Here is a 21155-nt window from a genome sequence, read left to right as displayed (position 1 = left end):
ATCGACTTTTTGGGTAAACCAGAGAGCAGGGCATTACAGTAATCTAAACGACTAAAAATAAAAGCATGCATTAGCATCTCTGTGCTGGCAAGAGAGAGGAACGGGCGGACTCTGGCAATGTTTTTGAGATGATAAAATCCTATTTTCACAATGTTTCTGATGTGAGGGATAAAATTCAGCTCAGAGTCAAAAAGAACGCCCAGGTTTCTCACACACTGAGAAGACTTAAAATTCCTAAGTTTGGGTAAAATCATCTCTCTCTTGTCTTCAGGACCAATGATTAAAACTTCAGTTTTGTCCTGGTTGAGCTGCAAGAAGTTTTCTGCCATCCACAGCTTTATATCTAAAATGCAGTTTAAAAGAGTGTTGACAGGTTCAAGGTCATCAGGAGACACGGCGATGTAAAGCTGTGTATCATCAGCATAGCTGTGAAAGTCAACGCCATGTCTCCTGATGACATCCCCAAGAGGCAACATATACAAGTTAAAAAGTATTGGACCCAAGATTGAACCCTGGGGAATCCCACAACCTATTTCATGGACTCCTGAGGAACGAGTATCCATACTAACAAAAAAGTGTCGATCTGTGAGATAGGAGTGAAACCAGTTAAGAGCAGTTCCTGAGAGGCCGACCCGACTACTAAGTCTGTCAAGTAAAATCTGGTGATCTACCGTATCAAAGGCGGCACTCAGATCCAGCAGCACCAGAACAGAAAGTTTCTGCGAGTCATAATTATGTCTGAGATCATTTAAAATTTTTAAAAGGGCCGTCTCAGTACTGTGATTTGTCCTAAAACCAGACTGACACTTTTCAAGAACATTATGTTCATTTAAAAAATCATGTAATTGAATAAAACAAGTTTTTCAATAATTTTTCCTAAAAATGGTAAGTTGGATACAGGTCTGTAATTGTCCATGATCTTTGGGTCCAAGTTACTCTTCTTCAGAAGGGGCCTCACCACCGCCGTCTTACAGGCAGAGGGGAAGACCCCCGTCTGAGGAGAGCAGTTAGCTATGTTTAAAATCTCTGACTCAAAGAATTTATAAAATGCTTTAAAAAGAGAAGTGGGAATAGTGTCTAAAAGGCAGGTTGTAGTGTTTGCTTGGGAAAAAACTCGACCAAGCATCTCTGCATCAACCAGGACAAAACTCTCCAGTGTTTCCTCAGGTAAAGACAATGCCACTGACCTGCTAGGGTTAGTGTTATGTACCGGTTGAAGGTTGGATCTAATAGCATTGACTTTACTCCTGAAGTGGTCAGCAAAGTCCTCACATGCAGTTTATGAGTGAGGCATGATAGATTTATTAAAATCTTTGTTTAGTAAAAAATCAATAGTCTTAAAAAGAAACCGGGGGTTGTGTTTATTGTTTGTGATGAGATTTGAAAAATAAAGTGTCCTTGCCTGTTTAACGGCGTGGTTGTACGTTTTTAGTTGATCCTTTAAAAAGTCATAGTCGACTGTTAAATTAGTTTTTCTAAATTTTCTCTCTGCTCTCCTACAAATTCTCTTCAGATTTAAAATATCACCGTTTCTCCAAGGCATCTTCGGTTTATGTGTCAAGATTTTTGTTTTCATTGGAGCGGCTGAATCAATGGCAGACTTAAGTCTGTCGTTAAAATCATCAGTCAGAGAATCGCAGGACAAAGGTAAAATCTGAGCAGGAGTTTGTTTTAAAATGTCAATAAAATGTTCTGCCACTTCAGGAGTTATATATCGCTTCATCACAGTTCTCACTGAGGCCTCTTGCTGGATAAAACCAGTCACCTTAAAAAACACACAATAATGATCTGACACAGCCAAGTCAACAACAGAGGACACACCAGCAGACAGGCCGTAGGTGATGACCAAGTCCAGGGTGTGTCCTCTATTGTGAGTCGGCTGTGACACATGCTGGGTAAAATCCATACTATTTAAAAGATTTAAAAACTCAGAGGCAAAAGGATCATTCGTGTTGTCAATATGAATGTTAAAATCTCCAGTTATTAAAATCCTATTGTGCCTCAGAAGAATGACAGATAAAAGTTCAGAAAAATCTTGTAAAAAACCAGAGGGAGGACTTGGTGGCCTGTACACAGTCACTGCTAAAATAGGTGGATTGCTGAACAGGAAGGAATGATGCTCAAATGAAGGATAATCAGTTAAAATAATGGTTTCCATTTTTAAACCTTGTTGAGCAATTGATGCTGTTCCACCACCTCTTTTACCTTCCCTTACAGAAAATAAAAAATTAAAATTAGGTGGAGAGGCCTCAGTGAGAGTAGCTGGAGCATCAGTACCAAGCCAGGTTTCAGTTAAAAGCAAGCATTTTAAATCATGGTCAACAATCAGATCATTAATTATAAAAGACTTGTTAGAAAGAGATCTGATGTTAAAAACAGCCATATTCAGTGTGGCAGGTGAAACCAGTGATTTTGCAGTTAATTTTGGTTCTGTATTTGGTGCTATGTGAACAGGACGGAGACATCTGACAGAAGGAATGGTTGACTTTGAATGTGAACGTTTGTGATCTCTGCTCGTGATGTGTACTGGAATAAAGGATATGGAGGGAATGTGTGTGGTTTGATCGAACCGTCAGCTGGAAGGAGCAGTGCAGGAGAGGAGGGTGAGATCTATGTTCATCCCCAGAAGATGGGAGCCTTTATGGTTTGGATGTAAGCCGTCTGGTTTGAAAAGGTTTGGTCTATTGTAAAATGTGGTGAAATTGTCAACGTAAAGGATATTTAGGGAGTGACAGTAACTTTTTAACCAGATATGGAGCTGACGGATTCGAGAGAATTTTGTGTCTCTGTAACGGGGTGAAGGTAGTGGTCCAGATATAATGCATTGTAAATTTAACTGCTGGATGTGATAAATAAGGTGGATGAAGTCCGCTTTCAAAGTCTCAGATTGCTGGAATTTAATGTCATTGGTACCTGCGTGGATTATGAGGGTTGAGGCAGAGGGGGGTTTACTGGTGAGATGATTGTGGATGTCCATTACTGATGCCCCTGAGATGGAGTGTGTGTGGCACCTCTTGATGCCGACTTGCCGGATCATAGAGTCTCCCAGGATGAGAACTGGACGGGGCGCTGATCCCGGATCCGGTGCGGGGCTCCCATACCTGACAGCCGGGTTTTGCGAGGCCGCAGAATGCCCGAGAGACAGCGATCCCGGGTCAAGCTTAGGAGGAAGATCTGGCAGAGGATGATGATCGGGCGAAATGTATGGTGTCAAATTCATGCCTAAACTATTTGGCATCAAAACTGTAAAACCAGGAATCAAAACCCGAATTCTGCGAACCAAAACCCATAATTTGCAACCAAAACTCAAATCTGCAAATCAAAATTCATAAATTGAGAACCAAAACCCATAATTTGCAACCAAAACTCAAATCTGCAAATCAAAATTCATAAATTGAGAACCAAAACCCATAATTTGCAACCAAAAGCTATAACCTAAAGCGCAATCATATTTCTCAGGTGCTGATTTGTTTTCTCGCTGTTCTGAAATCGCCTTTTTGAGTTGCGCTTTTATTTTGAAATCGTCTTTTGAGTTGAGCTTTTTTTTTTTGCGGTTGCGATTCTAAAACCTGTCACACACGTAAAAACAGCGCCACGTCAGTCAACGGGAGGGGAGGCGGGACATCCCCGACAGCCAGTAGCTCATTGGCTACCGAATGACTCCGAGTCTTACGTCAGCGTCCACCACCTCAGAGCGCCAAAATCGTACCAATATCAGAGACAGTCATGGCGAACCAGCAACCGGAGGTAAGTTTTTCACATCTCAAGAACAATCAAACGTGTTCTCTGTATAATCGGAGGACGCCAGCATAGTCAGATGAGCTCCACCAGTGACTGCTAGGGAAAAAAATTAAGATGTTGCATGATAAATCATCACCACCACTCATTGTAAACAGTGAGCTAATGTGCTAGCTTAATGCTTACCCCCCCCCCCCCCCCCCCCCAGCAAAGTAGATGGTTTATTGATAATTATTTGAGTCTTTGCGGAGGGTGTCCGCTCCTTTTTAATGCTTTTTTGTTCTCATGTCATTACTTGTAACCATTTCCATTTACTGTAACCAATGTTTGCCTGTGCTAGCCGTGTTAGCTTAATGCTAGCGGGTTATTCCGGCTCATTTCCTGACCCACCCCCCTCCCGTAAAAAAGTACCGGTAGTTTATTGATAATTATTTGTGAGTCTTTGCAGAGGGTGTCCGCTCTTTTTTTACTGCTTTGTTGTCATTTCATGACTTGTTTGGATAAAACTAAGTCGATTTTTACGACAGTGTCAGGATCGAGCATACACGACAGTGTTAAGTCCACGGTGGATAAAAAATTCTGGAGGAGATAAAGTCGTAATGAAGGATACGGTCAGACGAACTGAGACCGGTGTATTAGAACGATTACTGTGGGTTTTTTGGGGCTCTTATGCAATCTTTACGGGTTTGACATGACTACAGCACAGTGAAATCATCAACGGGGCAGTTGATTATACAATATTGCATATTGTGTTGAGCTCTTAAGCAGAAGTGTAATCCGGTGCGGTCATTGGTAGGCTAGAAGTTCCTAAGATAAAAGCATAATGTTTAATAATAACCTTCTTTCTTTTTTTCTTTCTTTGTGTATTTATTTATTCATGAATGAAGGAATTATTGGAAATTGTAAATCTACTTTTTTTTGCAATCGCCAGAATGGATACTCTGAGATACTGTCAGCTGTACAGACCCTGGTGTCTGCCCTTCAGCAAAATCTACAGCAGAGCCAAGCTGCAAACAGGGTGAACCAGGGACCTGGTCCAGTAGTACAGCAACAGATGGCTACTCCTCAGCATAGCCAGACACCACACCAAAGTGATCAGGGACAGAGTCAGAGTCTTTTAGCACAGCAACGGACCACATCTGTACAGCAGGAAATGAGCAGGTTCTATTATAATTGAAAGTTCTTTGTCCTAAGTATTTTAGTGTATTTAACGTTACAGTCACAAATTGAAGTATTGAAGTATTTGTATTTCCATTTATAATTACTAAAATTGTTGACATATGTTAAAACAGAAATATAATTATGAAGTGCTCATTAGTATGTGGTTTCTTCTGTCTCAGGTCTTTTCCAGCTCTCTTCCGGAGGCAAAATGCTACTGGAAAAAGACGTTTTCCAAGTGCCTCAAAAATATGCAAAATGTCCAAGTTAATGAAAGCGTTTTCATGCAACTTCTGTTTGCTCAATACAAATTTAAAGTACACCCCCTCTCCTTCAGAGGAATTACAACTTTTTCAGGCTGGACTAGGCAAACGAAGCATCAGTCTTTCAGAGAACCTAAGTCATTCTGAGGTATGTCTATGGTACAACCATATCACAAGACCTAAATTTAGGTGGTTAATAGTAACATAAAGTAACTATCATTGTTGTGTTTGTATTAGACTTTTGCACAAAAGAAATTTGAATCTCTGAATTTGTCATAAGCAGGTTGTTTCCATCTAACTTGTTCTAATAAGTTTCTCTTGTCCTGTCAAACTTCTCCAAGAAAAAACTTTAGTATAACATCCCAACTTTGAAGATGGACAAAGATGCCTTTTACAAATGATTGATTGCCACTACTGCTTTTGAGAAATTTGTCACTGGATGATCATTTAAATGGTTATTATTCAGGGCTAAGGCTAATGTGTAATGCAGTAATAATATGTAGTTCAATAGCACGACTCCATCATATAAATGAGGCCAAAACCAACTGGAAATTGCTTTTACTAAATCCAGCAAATAACCAAATTATTGGAAAGCCTGAAAAATTGAGATAGAAAAGGGTTTCTTTATTACTTGGAAGTTTCTTCAATATTTGTTTGTGTATTTTGTATGGGTATTAGAAGTGCACGTAAAATTCATGAACATTAATAAAATGTATTTCATGCTTCTCTTGTTTACCTCAGCTGCAGAACCTGTTGCATGAAGCATTTCCAAAACTGGAGGCGTTAACAGGAGGATGGCTGCTTCATAAATCCTCAGGTTGTGTGTGGGTTTTTTTTCTTCCTAAACACTAACTGCTTATTGCTTGTATTTTTCCCTTTTTTATTCTAAAATTGAATATCAGACACCCATAAAACTTTGTTCACTTTCACACTCAATTTCTGGGTAAAGTTGCTTCTTTGCAGCCTGAATGTTTAAAGCAATTCTTTGTTAACTGTGTAACATAATTTGTCCTAACCTTTATAGGAAAACTGCAATTCTTTCAGAATCTCAATGTGTCAATATTTCTTATAGGTGGCAATGGAAAGAGACAAATGATACTCATAGCTCCAGATAGCGAAGGCTATACAGGGGCACAAATAAAGATGGTCTCCCTCAGTGGTAAAGCAACTCTTTATATAGTTCCTCTACAAGACGAACTCAACACTACTCCTTTACCCCCTGAAGCGAAAGAATTTGAGAGCATGCCTAAAGCAGCATGCAAAAGTTGCCAAAAGTTGCCAAAAGCTATTTCCACTGCAAGTTCTGGCTCTCCATGTACATTCATGCCCAGTGATGTTAAGCTCATCTGATGAGGAAGAGGTAATGAATAGTTATCCATATTTGAGCATTAGACATATCTTAAAGGTCATATGCATGTCATCAATACAACTCATTTTGTATACTATTTTCAGCCTGGTGAGGGTGAATGCCCCATATGCCACGAAACGTTTCCATTTATGGACTTAAACATTCATGCCAGTTCCTGTGGAGAAAGGTGAACCCTTTTCCATAGCTTAAACATTTTGTGCAACATTAATTGCATAATAGTTTTGGCATAACGTCAAATTCACTGCTTTTTCATCATTTCCACAGGTCTGACAACAGTCTTGAAACCAACACTGCATCAGATACACTTTCTGACAAGATTTCTTGGCAAGTAATTATATGCTGTGAAATTGTATAAAAAGCTTACACGTCTTGATCCAAATCACGTAATTTTCTGAACAGTGAGGAAGATGTTTTACGTTGGCTTGCTGCCCAAATTGACCACACAAAAGAGTTCAGCCTTTGTGTGGCACGAGAACAGTTGGTGGAACGGGGTATGATGCTCTGGAAAAGACAAAAGCGAAGTTCCCCCATCAATCCTCTTAAAGTTACTTTTCTGGGAGAGTCTGGAATTGACACTGGGGCACTGCGTGTGGAGTTCCTGACAGGTACTTATGTTTGAGGAATGAAACAACATTTTATTGTTGTTTATTGTTTATTGTGCATTCCTATGCATTTCTGTATCACCTACTTGAATGTCTTTTTTACTTTTGTTTTAGAGTTGATTTCTGGGATTGGTGACAGGCTCTTTGAGGGTCAAGAAGGGAAAGGAAGAATCCCAAAGTATTCCCTAAATGACCTTGACAATGGTCTCTTCAGGTGTGTAATGTTATCTCAGATTCTTCCCAGAAATTTAAAATGAAATAGTGCAGTGTAGAGGCCTTCCTTCATGTACATATTTAAATTCATAGTTGGTTGAACATTTTTCAAACTTAGAGTTTTTAAGAGTTGCAGGGGAAGTCTTTGCAGCGAGCCTTGCACAGGGTGGTCCAGCTCCATGTTTCCTACAAGAATGGTGCTACCAGTTCCTGGCAACTGGTGAGCTGATACCCATAAGCAAAGATGACATCTTTGACTTGGAGTTGTCACCACTGATTGAAGCTGTAAGATCAATTTATTGTTTGATATTTAATTTAGGTATTAAACAAGTTTGTTACTAAAACACTTTTTTTTTTTGCAGATTGACGAGGCGAACGATATGACAAGCTTCACAGACCAGATTGTTAATTGTGGCTACACTGGTCCAATAAATGAGGAGCATAAAGCTAGCATAATCAGGTTTGTCTGCAAAAAACAAAATTCTGGTTTGTTTTTTTGTCGTCATTTTGTAAACGTGCCTCTGCATTATGAAGACTGGCATAATCCTGGTATGAGTGGTACAGAGCAGAGAAAATTACTAGCAAAAACATACTTTGTATGGTTTTATTCCTGTTTATTCCACAAATAAATAGTAATTATTAAATAGATTATTAAATAAATTATTTCACAAATAAAGATCCATAGAAATAGTTATTATAAATTAGGTGGTGGTTTTAAAATCTAACTAATCCTGTATTTCTGTGTTTCCTGTAAGGGCAATTGTCTTGCATGCCACAACAAAAAGGACAGCGATGCTAAGCCAGCTACGACAAGGCTTAGATGTCTATGACTTCTTAAAGGTCATCAAAGGAAATCCAGCACATTGCCGTGGTCTGTTTGTTGCTGGCAATATTGAGAAAGTAAGTTTGACCGTTTAATTAGCTAATATGCTCTGTGCTCTTTTTAAATTGATACACACCCTCTGCATTATTATAGGTGGATTCACACTACATTGTGTCCAGACTTGCACCGGAGTTCAGTAGCTCCACAGTCAACCAACTAACAGAAAAAAAAATCTTAAACTACTTTCAAGATTTTCTGCTCGAACTTGAGGGTAGGTTAGATCTCAATTTTTCTCTCCCTTTTTTTCTTCGTTAATTATTGAAATTCTGTTTTGTTTTTTTCTTTCAAGATGCAGAACCCGAAGACCACGACGAGCCCTCTGTCCCCGGTGTGATGCAATGGCTTTCTGGCCAGGCTCACAGACATCTCTTGTTATCAGACAGGGAAGCATTTAAAATAGTTGTTCGTTTTAACCACAATTGCTTTGACAACATGCCTGGTCACACCATCTGCTTCCCTGTTGTTAGTGCCTGCACACAAACTGTGACTTTTCCAACAGCTCATCTCAACTCTTTTGAGGAGTTCAAAGAGAGTATCTTGATCTCTCTGAAGTGTGGCGCAGGATTCCACAGAATCTAGTGTTTCAACAATTTTTGTTTTGTTAAAATGTAGTGTTTCAACAATTTGTTTTGTTAAAAACTAGTGTTTCAACAATTTGTTATTTTGCAAAACTTACTGTCTTTTGTAAACAAAAGGAATTTAATGGATCAAACATAAAAAATTGAAGTTATACAAAATTCCAGTGGTGGTTATTGACCATTTATTATTTTATTTTGGTTGAGATCTGTTCATATTGGTAGTTGTTTTTTACATTCTGCTGTGATGACATACATAGTTAAGTACAGAAATGTAGATGTCTTGGCCATGGTTTTCAGATGTCCCACAAGGGTTGAAAAGTTGGGACAGTTGGGACAGGTCTGAGTCAGAGAGGGGACAAGCCACAGACGGAACAACAACTCCAACCGTTTCCTGCTCGGCCTGGTTTGAGTTAGACTGTTGTCCAATGTCCACAGAACCCTGTACACACAGAAAACGAAAGTTAAAACGGGAATATATATATTAACAATGCATCGACTGTTAATTTACAAATTCTATTTTTTTGCCACAGCATTATAAAAACAGCACAATTGTAGTTAAAACTGCTTGTTTTTGTTATACCTGCGCATAGACAGGTGGATTGATGGGAGTTTGAGCTCGGCCCATTGCCCACAGTTGGTTGGGGGTTAAATTTTGTTCACTGCGAAGGGAGTGGTTATCCCACGTGGAAATGAAACTTTCCAAGTCAGCTTGCAGTCGTGGCAAAAACACATAATGCGCAGCAAAGAGATGACGACTGTCAGACGGGTCCAGCAGTCCATCTTCTTCCAAACAGTGAAACATGTTGTAGTAGATGACGGTGACAGACATCCACACATCCCTCCACAAACGTTCAATTCTGTAAAAAATACATAAAATGACTCCTTAAAATACAATTTCAATATGTTATGGAGTATTTCAGAAATGTACAGCCACAAATATGGCCTAGTAAGTACAGTGGGACACAGAGAATTGCTACCTATCTTAAATATGTTGTGAACTTTATGTGCAGCATTATGTTTATTATTGTACACAGTACAAAATTAAATCTCAATTTATTTGGATTTTATCCAAAAAATGACCCAGGTCTAAACAGTTAAAAACATTATGATTATGGCCCACATTTTCTTTAAATTACTTATTCAAATTATTATTCGCAGTTAAAATGCAGTTGACACATTCTTCACAAAGCTGTACTTGGAATATGGGAGCCATGTTTTTTAATACTTGTCCTGTCCAACAGCTGAGCAAACAGATGAGAGCTGAAAGCCTTTTGTGTTGAATATATTTTACTGTTACAACAGGGGTTATGAATCGTCAGACACACTAGGTGTATTTTTGAGTTAACCCCTTTTATAATTTAGACTAAACTTTATTCATATCTACATTTGCAACAGTTTTTGTTGGACGGGACAAAAGAAAAGGAGGGGGGGGTAGAGAGAAGGATGCTAGAGAGGGGGGATAGGAGGGTGATTATAGAAAATGTGTGTGTGTCTGTGTCTGTGTGTGTGTGTGGGGGGGGGGGGGGTCAAATCATAAATCATGTTTATAGTCATTATATGGGAGCTATGTCTTACCTTTGATTATGAACACTTTTGCCAGCCATGAAACTGCCTCTGTCACACCCACGGACTGCAAACATCCATCTTGCTATGTCCACATTTTCACAACCTTGGTCTGCTCTAACCCTTTAGATGCACAAAAAAATATTAGCTGGTTAAGTTTCAAGTAAAACATAGAGGACAGAACTGCTCTAAACTGAAATATCACCTCTGCTCTCAAGCATTTAAAGTAAAACGTTTTGTAAAAAAAAAGGTCCTGTGACAGGAAGTTACACGGTTCTGGTCTAAATAAAGCTTAGTGGCTTTCTACACCTCTCAAGTCTCCAAGAGAGAATTTAGGTACTGACAGCCACAAACCTATTAGGAACACCGTGGTCCTCCACTGAGCGCAAAAAAAACCCTAATGCTGTTGAAGCTTTGTTGTTTGTTGCTGCTCCCAGGTACATTATCTGTGGGGTGAGATAAAAAGGGGAAAAATGTGGGAAGAAATAAATATATGCCAGTTAGGTGATATTTTAAACACAATTAGTAAAATAATAGTATGAAGGGCAAACAAAACAAACCCTCACCTTTCGTGAGAAGCCATCTATGGCTCCAAATATAACAAAACCATACCTGCAACACAAATTCAAAATAACATTTTTTATACTATTTCAAGTGCAACAGATGAAGTATAATATCTTGCAGATTTTCTTAGATTAGATTGAATCTGACTTGCCTTATCAGCTTATGGTTTGTATCTAGGTGAACTAGGGATAGTGGAGCAGGTACACTGTACACACGCCTCTTTACACATCCAAAAGTAGATCTTGTTAGTCTGCCTGAGACACCCGCCCCATCTACACGTCTCATAGATTTCCATATTCTGGTCCATGTAATGCGATGTCCTAGAGCCCGAAGTTTGCCTTTCATAATTCTAAAGCCAATAGTGGGGTTGCTTTTTTTGATGCTGAAAATAAATTGATCCAGCTGGTCATCTGATATATTGCTATATGTGCTCTTAACTGTCAATCCATGCCTTTTCAAAGCCCGATTGATCGTTCTCTTGGATACACCCATAAGGTTTGAAATGGATGGGATCGACAAGTCGGTTTCAAGGTATTCTCTCAACTTTTCTTCATTCACCATGATTTTAGGATGTCCCACATTGTTGTTCAAGAACTCAACTTCCACAGCTGGGCCATGCTGTTGCTTATATTGTGTCAGAAGTTCATGCAGATTTATGAGAGCATTACAAACATCTTCAGGAATGCTGACTTGGTTTGAAACAGAGCGAATGAATGCCAGTTCATGGGTACATGTAAAAAGTAGATGACCCAAATCCAGCGGGTGTGAAACTGCTCTCTCTATGTTGTTCAATACTCGTTGCAGCACTTCCCTCTGGAATTCCTAGAGAAATGTTGAGAAACCCAATTTAGGTTATACTTTCTTTGACATCTTAAAACATATTTTGATTTATCGTGGTGACAATTCACTGGTTCTTACTCCTAGGTTAGATATGACCAATCCTGACACTCTCTTAAAAATCGACAAACCCTGTCTCCGAATTACCACCCTATGCCCTATATAGTGTACTATATAGTGCGTTCGCCATTTTACATTGTCGGAATCTACAATTCTAAATTTGAGTACACTCGAAAATTTCCAAGAATTCTCTACGAAAAACCAGTGTGAATCGATGCTCACGTCATTGGCAAATGTAGACCACAATGCATTGCGTTTGAATTTTTTTTAAAACGACGGGCGCATGCCTGATGAGAATGATTAGTAACTTGGCGGTTTATTTCTGAACAAATACAATAAATCTACACCAATGTGTCACGTTCTTCGTCATCACAAAACAGTATATTCATAGTCTTCGTAATATGTTCATATTTATTATGTTATTAAAATGGATATTGTCATGATCGGCGTAAATGCAGTCGTAGTTCCCCTCCAGACCAAGTGGTGGCAGCAATGCGCCTTTATGTTTCCTTGTCAAGCGGCATATAAGCAAACACCCAAAGGATAAGAGTAGCGAGCATGGTGTCCGAATTGCTTTTAAAACTCCAAAACACTATATAGTGCCGCACTATATAGTGTTTTGGAGTTAGGGGTTAGGGTGATTATTCGGACACAGCATCAGTTTTATTAATACAAGTCATGAAATGAGCCGGAATAACCCGCTAGCATTAAGCTAACACGGCTAGCACAGGCGAACATTGGTTACAGTAAATGGAAATGGTTACAAGTAATGACATGAGAACAAAAAAGCATTAAAAAGGAGCGGACACCCTCCGCAAAGACTCAAATAATTATCAATAAACCATCTACTTTGCTGGGGGGGGGGGGGGTAAGCATTAAGCTAGCACATTAGCTCACTGTTTACAATGAGTGGTGGTGATGATTTATCATGCAACATCTTAATTTTTTTCCCTAGCAGTCACTGGTGGAGCTCATCTGACTATGCTGGCGTCCTCCGATTATACAGAGAACACGTTTGATTGTTCTTGAGATGTGAAAAACTTACCTCCGGTTGCTGGTTCGCCATGACTGTCTCTGATATTGGTACGATTTTGGCGCTCTGAGGTGGTGGACGCTGACGTAAGACTCGGAGTCATTCGGTAGCCAATGAGCTACTGGCTGTCGGGGATGTCCCGCCTCCCCTCCCGTTGACTGACGTGGCGCTGTTTTTACGTGTGTGACAGGTTTTAGGCTACGTTCACACTGCAGGGCTTAATGCACAATTCGGATTTTTTGAAAAAATCCGAATTGTTTGCTAGACCGTTCACATTTCCAAGTAAATCCGAACTTTTGTGATCTCCAGTGTGACCGTGACACGACCCAAACGAGACCCGCATGCGCAGAAGCCAGAAGAATACTCAACGGTGAACGACGTCACTTGTTTGCGGAGCAGATGTCAACAACAGTGTTGTCAAAAGCGGAGCTCTTTTTGTAATATTACATTTATTTTCACGAAGGAGCAGCACAATTACAATCTTCTCATTTTAAGAAGGCAATGGAGTCGGGATCGTCTGTACCCACTGTAGTGGAAGAGGAATGTGTATGTGTTGGAGCCGCTCGCCCGTGTGTGTGTGTGCAAGCGCGTGCCGCGATAGAGAATAGGGGGGGGGGGCAGTGTGGGCGCGCATTCATGTTGTGTGTTACGGAGGAAGGAGGACGGTAATAAAAGAAGGTTTCCCCCAGAATAAATGCTATGGACTCTTTATTAACCCGTTCTGGAGAATCTAAGGATCAGAACAGGGAGGAGGAGTAGGATCGCCTCGGGTTCCCCGCGCTTCTGAGCACGGTCAAAGGGGAGAAAGAAAAAAAAGTCATCGCGGTAAAGGTTCAACACCACGCTCTGCCATTTAGGTGGAATCTTTTTCAAAAACCGTCCAGTTGCGATCAGAGCCCTGGAGTTTGGCCTGAAAAGAGCGATCACCCCAAATATTAATCCAATCAGTGACCTCGCTTCCCTTCCACGGTCTGGTCTCAGCAGCATCGTCCACCATGGTTGATGTTTACGTTCTCGTTCCCGCCTACTTTAACGCAAAATGATGACGTTTGTTGCGTGTCGATGACGTACGGTTCGGAATCAAGTCGCCTGGCCGGTCAGACGGCGGTCGCAATTGAAAAGAACGGCTACAATTCGGAATCAGGACGGCTAACCCACGGGGCCTGGGTCGCAATTGAAAAGATCGGATCTGTGTCATTCAGACTGTCATGAAAAGATCGGAATTGGGCCACTTAGGGGCAAAAAATTCGGAATTGGGTCGTTTCAGCCTGCAGTGTGAACGTAGCCTAATCGCAACCGCAAAAAAAAAGCTCAACTCAAAAGACGATTTCAAAATAAAAGCGCAACTCAAAAAGACGATTTCAGAACAGCGAGAAAACAAATCAGCACCTGAGAAATATGACTGCGCTTTAGGTTATAGCTTTTGGTTGCAAATTATGGGTTTTGGTTCTCAATTTATGAATTCTGATTTGCAGATTTGAGTTTTGGTTGCAAATTATGGGTTTTGGTTCGCAGATTTTGGGTTTTGGTTTGCAGAATTCGGGTTTTGATTCCTGGTTTTACAGTTTTGATGCCAAATAGTTTAGGCATGAATTTGACACCATAGTTTTCCATCTGTGTTTTCAAACCTGCATCAAGAATTATCTCATGTTTATTGATTCACTTTCTTTGTTAGTTTGGCTTCTCTGATGAACCACCAGAGGGCGACAGAGAACTGTTGATATTATTAACACAACAGTTAAAGAAATCAACATTTAGCACAAAGTGAACAAACTTAGGTCACGTGCTAACGTTCTGATTCTGATGGAAAAGCCTTTTAATTTTATTTCTTCAGAATTTTGGCTCAAAAAGACCAATGACAAATGAAACTCCAATAAAGTTGCTTTATAATGAGGAAATGAAATGTTATTTTTATTGAATTATGAAATGGAGACTCAGCTTCAGGTGATAAAAAAGGTTGGTGCTATTTCCAGTTTTAGAAAGAACATGCCTTCTGCACAGTTTGCAGTGAACGTTACTCATTTCTGTCAGTTTTTAATGAACTGAAATACCTCCACAAGAGATGATATTTAAGTTTTGATAACATATAAACACTATTTTACACAGAAATACTTTAGACTATTTACTTTTTGAACTTTTCTGTGATTTGTTTAATGAAAATAGCATCACATCACCGTCACTGCCTGGACCTCTTTCTGGGTCCTAGTGCCCTAAAGGTTACAGCTCCTGGTTCCACAAGAAAAAAGTCCATTCTAGAGGCCACTCTGACGTCATCATCATCAAAGACAGCGTTACCTAGCAACCATACCAAGACCATAGCAGCTATAGAGGGAAACACAACAAACCATCAACGGCGGTTAAAGCAGTCAGACGTTTGTTCTGCAGCTCAGCAAAAATCTCTGCTTTAGGTTTTGGGGAGAAAAACAAAGGAAAACACACGGAGAAGGATTCTGCAAAGGAAATCCCAAGTTCTATTGGTAAGTCAGCGTCCTGGAAACATGCTTTGTTGGTTCTGAAGTGGCATGAATGCAGACTTAGATTGGTTTGTTTCCTTGGATTCTTCAGATGGATTCAAGCTGTAAATGTTGTCAGCATAAAGCAAGTTTGGACTAAACTAAAGCAGAAAGTGGCTTTGAAGATGGTCAGGAGAAATGAGGGCTTTTTTCAGGAATTCTGGGAAGAGGAGGACTTCTCCAAACAACCAGAATCTAGGAGGAGGTTTTTTCAGCATTGAGATCAGGATTTAGCATGAGCTTCAATCCCATTTTTGTTCAATCCAAATGTTTACCGTCATATTCAGGAGTTCAACTCTGAAAGCCACCATGACATCATAGACATTAAAGACCCTGTTACCTAGCAACCAAACACAACAAACTGTAGACTATTCAAACTGGACATTTTGGGGCAACAATTCTTTTCTTACTCAAGTTTTTATGAAAAATCCAAATGATGGAAACAGATTGTGTAAAGGAAATGAGGATCTATTGGTGAGTCACAGTCCTGGAAACATGAGTTGTGCTCTGATGAAGACGCCTGATCCAAATGTGGATTTTTGAAATGTTCTTCATGAGATTCAAACTGATTGAAGCTTTGAATTAAAGGTGTCGACACATTTCTGCATTGGATTCATTCTGTTTCAGTGTCTAAGGTTGGTTTTGTGGCAGAAACCAAGTTTTTGTTGAACAGTAGCGTTTGAAAAAGCAGAAAGTGGCTTTGAAGATGGTCAGGAGAACTTCTTTGAAGAGGAGGACTTATTTTTATTTTAATTCTAGAGATTTTTCATTTCTCTCTATTTCTGACACAGAATCTGAACAGTTCAAACGTTTAGTTCAAAATGATCCAAAGCAGAGAAATCCCTGAAAACAAACATTTCTCTTTTTTCAGGAACTCTTTGACTTTCCAGAACTCTGCTGTGTCTCCAACATCACCCCCCCACAGTCCAGCATGGAGCGTCTCTGGACTCTGTGGAGGAGAGTCCTGCTTTCAGAGACGCTGTAGAAGGACAGAACAGCTGCTCTGTGATCCAGGTCCACTCCTCCTCTGGAGGAACCAGGAGCTGAGATGGAGGTGAACATGCTGTTGTGGAGAAATGAGAAACTGTCTGGAAAACAATGGAATGACCAAGATTTAGCATTCAAACCAAATCTACTGGCATTTCCACTTCTGCTGATGTTCTTGAAAAAACATCAAATCCTCTCCTCTCCACCTCCCAGTACCAACGTCCTGTCAGACTCTCTCTACTCAGAACAGATTCAGTGAATCTGTCTGGATGATCAGAATCAGACTGAGCTTTTTCCATCAATGTCACCTTTCTGTTCTCCTCTGACAGGAACAGATAGATGTTTGCTGGCTTTGGATCCAGTGACCTGAATATCTGAGGAAGTCAGCTCTGATCTTTGGTTCTGGTTCTGGTTCTGACAGGAAAACGTCCACATGAGAGACTGTCAGTGAGATGTTTGTCCATTCCTATCTCAGAATGTCCTGCAGTTTGTCTCTGAGCTCTGACAGCTGCTGTCTCATCCTCAGAGTCTGTCAGAGGACGGACATGGATGCTGGCTGAGGGGGGGGGGGACTCACTGAGGGGGGGCAGGGAGGGGGGGTTGGGCAGAGAGTGGCTGAGTGAGAGCTGCTTCATCTCAGCGTCCCTCCTATTCATCAGCGTCTCTCCTCTTCATCTCAGCGTCCCTCCTCTTCAGCCATGTCCTGCTCCAGCTCCTCCAGATGACCTTTGACCCGCCTCCCTTCAGTTTCTGCTGGGATCTGATCTGCTGCTCCACATCACGGCTTCTTTTCTGGAGGAGACGGATCATCTGAGTGAAGATCTTCTCCCTGTTTGATCAGCAGAGTGATTGACGGCTCCACCTCCTGTTGGAGCAGCTTCACCTCCTTCTCTCTGTCCTGGATTCTCTGCTGGATTTGTTGCTGACTGTGGACGTTCTCCTCTGCATCCCACAGTCCTTGAAGACACTTCCTGCAGTAGCTGTGTCCACAGGGAACAGTCAGCGGATCCTTCAGCAGATCCAGACAGATGGAACAGCAGAAGCTACAATCATCCAGATCCTTCTGCTCATTTGGCTGCAGAGTTCCAGTTGAAGAAGCTGCAGTTCTTTCTGCACTGAAGGTTTCCTCACAGCTTGTTTCCCTTCCAGACTCTGAACTTTCAAAGGTTTTGTCATCAGGAGGATTTCAGGATCAGAGTCCAGGACAGTCTGGGATTTCACTGAAGACTTTACTGCAACTCAGAAACATTTATTGGTTTAGCTGTCAGTCAAAGATCATGAAAGAGACAAAGTCCAAAGTTCTTCATGTTATCAACAAACGTGTTTTAGCAGAAACAGTCAGACGTTATTTAATTTAAGACAGACTCTAGAACAATGAAGGGATATTTCTGCCACTAAAATGAGAAAGACAGACAGAAAAATCCTATAAATTCTAAAAATCTTGATTTGTACTGAAACAAAGTCTTGTTTGTTTCTATTCATCTTAACAGCAGCAGTAAATAGGAAAAAGGATGGCGGATTTCAGACAGAGTTCAGGGTTAAAGTCAGGATAGTTTAAAGGCTGCTCACCTCCATCAATTACTGTCCCTTTCCATCTTTATCCAGCTCAGCAGCAGCATTGACGATTGCAACACTGCTTTCTTCTGAAGCATCAAGTGGTCCAGATCTCACCTGCTCACATAGCCCCACCCCCACACACATTCCACCACTTTTCAGCTCCACTGGCTTCCTGTCAAATGCAGGATTGACCTCAACCAGTTCAAGTGCTGTGTGTCATTCAGATGAAGAAAGAACAAGTTGTGAGAAACTTTATTTCGGTTAAGTTAAACAAACAAACTTAAAAACATCAACATAAACATTGACACTGATCAATGTCAACATAAGCATTGAAAATAATAATAATAATAATAAATAAATAAACATAACATAAACATTGAACAAAATTAACCGAAAAAGGTGTTGGGTGAAGCCAAGGCTTATTTCCCCAACCCTGAATACAAACATTACATCTACCTACAAACTGTTAGAACCTTAAATCAGAAAAGAAAAAAGATGAAAAAACCAAAAACAAAAAACAAAACAAACACTTCTCAAAATGACCTCACAACCACCAAAGTCTCTCAGTCCAGAAGGTATTTTTGAAACATTTTAACTTTATACATTTTCTTAAAGTGCAGTATGGATTTTGCATTTTTCAGTTCGTCTGATAATAAATTCCACATGTTGACCCCCTGAACAAAAATACTATTCCTTAATGCGTTAGTTCTGACCACTTTCTTTTTAAACATATCTTTACCTCGAAAATCATAATTATCAACTTTTATTTCGAACAAACTCAGTATTTTGGCAGGTACACATTGTTTTTTAACTTTAAACATAAAAATTCCAGTACTAAGATAAACTAAATCATAAAATTTTATTGCCCTTAATTTAGGAAATATTTGTTTTGTGGATTGATTGTATGAAGAGTGGTTTACAATTCTAATTGCTTTTTTTTGCAGAATAAAAATAGGTTTTGTATTTGACTTGTAACTATGCCCCCAGATTTCTAAACAATAGGTCAAATAAGGAATCATGAAGGAACAATATAGAATATACAATGTAGCTGTGTTTAAAAAATATTTGACTTTATGTAGGATGGCTAATGATTTGGACAATTTAGAGAGAATATAAGTTATGTGTGGTTTCCATGATAATGCATGATTCAAGATTACTCCCAGAAATTTTATTTCATTTACTTTACCATTTATTTCATTTTCAACAAGTCAACAGATGAAGAAGATTTCAGGAAGTTTCCCATTCAACAAGTTCAAGTTTCCAGAGAGCTAGTTTAGCATCCGTGTTCTGGACCAAACCACTGTCCCTCTGAAGGTCCAGACACAGAGAGGCCCAGAGTGACCCCCATTTCTCCTTTTTGCTCTCTCCAGTGGCTGACTCCGCCCCTTAGGACGTCCCCCTGTGTGGATCAGTGGTCAGTGGGTTGGAACCTGCTGCAAATGCAGGCTCTGGTTCTAACTGCTGGATCAGAAGTGGAATGTGAGCTGTAGTGGTGTGTCTGCAGCTGGATGTGGAACACATCAGGGAGGGGTCAAAAGTCAGTTTTTCTTCACGTAACCCTTGTGCTATCCCAGGCACTTTAACATTGGGAGTTGGGTCATCTAGACCCACTAGACAGTGCTCTGAACCTTTTTCTTCAATGATTTGTGAACCTCACTGGTGTCCGAGGATTACATGAAATCTTTCCACCTTTATCATGGTAGGAATAACACGTCAATGCAAGGGTGGGGTCATCTAAGATAGCACAAGGGTTAAAAGGATTCCAGCCAGAGACTGCTGCCCCCCCAGTGCAAAAAGGCCCATTACCGGAGGTCCTTTGTCCCAACAGCAGTCAGACTATTCAACAACATGGAGATCAATAAAGTCTTGAACATTGAAATGTTGACTCAGACAGACTCAGGCTCCATCCATATCCATCAGGAAAATGGCAGCTGAATTGACTTCTTTTTATTGGAGCTGGAAGTAAGAAATTTTTTATGGGTAACATCAAACTGGCTCAGTCCAGATCACTTATACAGTCAGTGGGTCCTCCTTTGGGTTGTCTCTGTCTGCACCTGTACAGACTTCCTCTTTAGGTCAGAATTGGACAAAAACAACAAGTGGAAGAACAACAACACTATGGAAAACAAACAAATCTCTATGCAGAATACAGAAAAGTGTGGTTTCAGTGAGTGGAGAGCATCTTCACACTGCTACTTCCGATGGTTTCAGTTTGGAACAGCTGGACGTTCCTTCATGAAGATATAGAATAAAACCTTCTCTGCTAGAGAAAGTAGTGTTTGGTAAATAGTTGGAGATGTTTCAGAGCTGAAACAGGCAAATTTAAGAAAGACAAAATGGTCAACGTGACTGATGAACCAATCAACTGATTTGATGAAGCTCTGTGATCTCACCTCAGTCATGGGTTCAGCAGTCAGAACTGGACCTGAGGAGTCCAGCTTTGGAACCAGCAGAAAATCACCAAACAGTAGAAACCCACACTGTGGGAAAGACTCCACACTTCTGACTGATGTTCACGTCCACTTTATTCTTCACAGTAAAGATTGGAACAGAACACTGAGAACCAAAAAGAACAGACGAACAGTTCTAATGTCTACTAGAAAGCAGGAATCACAAGAACACCAGACACAAACACCAGTCTGGTTCTTTATAATTTTATATTTTAAACAATACTGAAATATTTATGAACCATATAGTGTTAGATTTAGAGATGTGTAAAATAATTCTAGTTTCGTCATGGTAACACAAAGACTTAGACAACATTGTTATCGCTTATACCATGGTCCGGGTAAATACTTGATTCTGATTGGCTGCTGGGTATAGATTAAAAAGTGATAATCCACAGGGATAAACACACGCCTAAAAAGAAGTTCTGGTCACATAGCTTCAATGTTCTACATCACTGCGCTGGCTTCTTTACCACAACCTTTAGCTTAATCGTATGAACAAAAACAAGCACTAAGAGGTGAACTTTATCTCTGAACTGATTTTATTTAACACATCCTGATGGTCGTCATAGTTATCCCTTTCCTTTGCAGCTGTAGTCAAAGTCAGTGCTGGCCCCACCGGTGCGTTGCGTTACAGTGACAGTGTGCCACATCACGTAACAAATAGTTCGCTTTTTGAGAAAAACGCAATTTAAATCCAAAAAATAACAAGAAGAAAGTACTAAAAACGGATTGAATATTTCTTTCTTTTGTAAGTGACCATGGTGTGAGCAGGTTAATGGCCTTCAAA

At 40.1% G+C, this 21155-nt stretch overlaps 4 protein-coding genes and 1 long non-coding RNA gene across 7 annotated transcripts in view; 3 read left to right on the top strand and 2 right to left on the bottom strand.

Annotated features, from left to right (window-relative positions):
• LOC101172629 (zinc finger protein 436-like) overlaps nt 1–21155 on the top strand; it is a 1005429-nt gene that overhangs the window by 729683 nt on the left and 254591 nt on the right. The gene's annotated exons all lie outside the window — the stretch shown is intronic.
• LOC110016657 (zinc finger protein 502-like) overlaps nt 1–21155 on the bottom strand; it is a 970715-nt gene that overhangs the window by 785491 nt on the left and 164069 nt on the right. The gene's annotated exons all lie outside the window — the stretch shown is intronic.
• On the top strand, nt 3291–6428 carry LOC111948752. 3 transcript variants are annotated; one of them, XR_002874732.1, is made up of 4 exons: nt 3291–3747; nt 5079–5307; nt 5901–5976; nt 6232–6428. It is a non-coding gene; the product is annotated as an uncharacterized LOC111948752 (long non-coding RNA). The 3 variants fall into 3 exon arrangements; XR_002874731.1 differs by having other exon boundaries at nt 4670–5307; XR_002874730.1 differs by lacking the exon at nt 3291–3747 and adding an exon at nt 4464–4899.
• On the top strand, nt 6430–8830 carry LOC105358786. Its single transcript, XM_023962721.1, has 10 exons — nt 6430–6519; nt 6612–6694; nt 6793–6852; nt 6928–7133; nt 7245–7344; nt 7472–7628; nt 7706–7803; nt 8099–8243; nt 8320–8437; nt 8516–8830. The coding sequence occupies exons 1-10, from the start codon at nt 6493–6495 to the stop codon at nt 8803–8805; spliced, it is 1284 nt and encodes a 427-aa protein (XP_023818489.1). The 5' UTR covers nt 6430–6492; the 3' UTR covers nt 8806–8830.
• Nucleotides 8964–13054, bottom strand: LOC105358785. Its single transcript, XM_023962646.1, has 7 exons — nt 12874–13054; nt 11083–11753; nt 10934–10979; nt 10722–10813; nt 10380–10490; nt 9385–9661; nt 8964–9243 (listed from the first exon to the last, which is right to left on the bottom strand). The coding sequence occupies exons 1-7, from the start codon at nt 12892–12894 to the stop codon at nt 9034–9036; spliced, it is 1428 nt and encodes a 475-aa protein (XP_023818414.1). The 5' UTR covers nt 12895–13054; the 3' UTR covers nt 8964–9033.

This window comes from Oryzias latipes, chromosome 2 (assembly GCF_002234675.1).
Source record: "Oryzias latipes chromosome 2, ASM223467v1".
NCBI classification, from domain to species: Eukaryota; Metazoa; Chordata; class Actinopteri; order Beloniformes; family Adrianichthyidae; genus Oryzias; species Oryzias latipes.
The sequence above is the reverse complement of the archived record's forward strand: the minus strand, read 5'-3'. Positions and strand labels throughout refer to the sequence as shown.

Coding starts and splice junctions, on each gene's coding strand:
- LOC105358786 (XM_023962721.1), top strand. CDS start 6,493: ATGTTAAGCTCATCTGATGAGGAAGAG. Junction 7,629..7,705: donor TGTCACCACTGATTGAAGCT/GTAAGATCAATT, acceptor TTTTTTTTGCAG/ATTGACGAGGCGAACGATAT. Junction 8,244..8,319: donor TTGCTGGCAATATTGAGAAA/GTAAGTTTGACC, acceptor GCATTATTATAG/GTGGATTCACACTACATTGT.
- LOC105358785 (XM_023962646.1), bottom strand. CDS start 12,894: ATGGCGAACCAGCAACCGGAG. Junction 10,491..10,721: donor GACCACGGTGTTCCTAATAG/GTTTGTGGCTGT, acceptor GTGCATCTAAAG/GGTTAGAGCAGACCAAGGTT. Junction 9,662..10,379: donor AAAAGTGTTCATAATCAAAG/GTAAGACATAGC, acceptor TATTTTTTACAG/AATTGAACGTTTGTGGAGGG.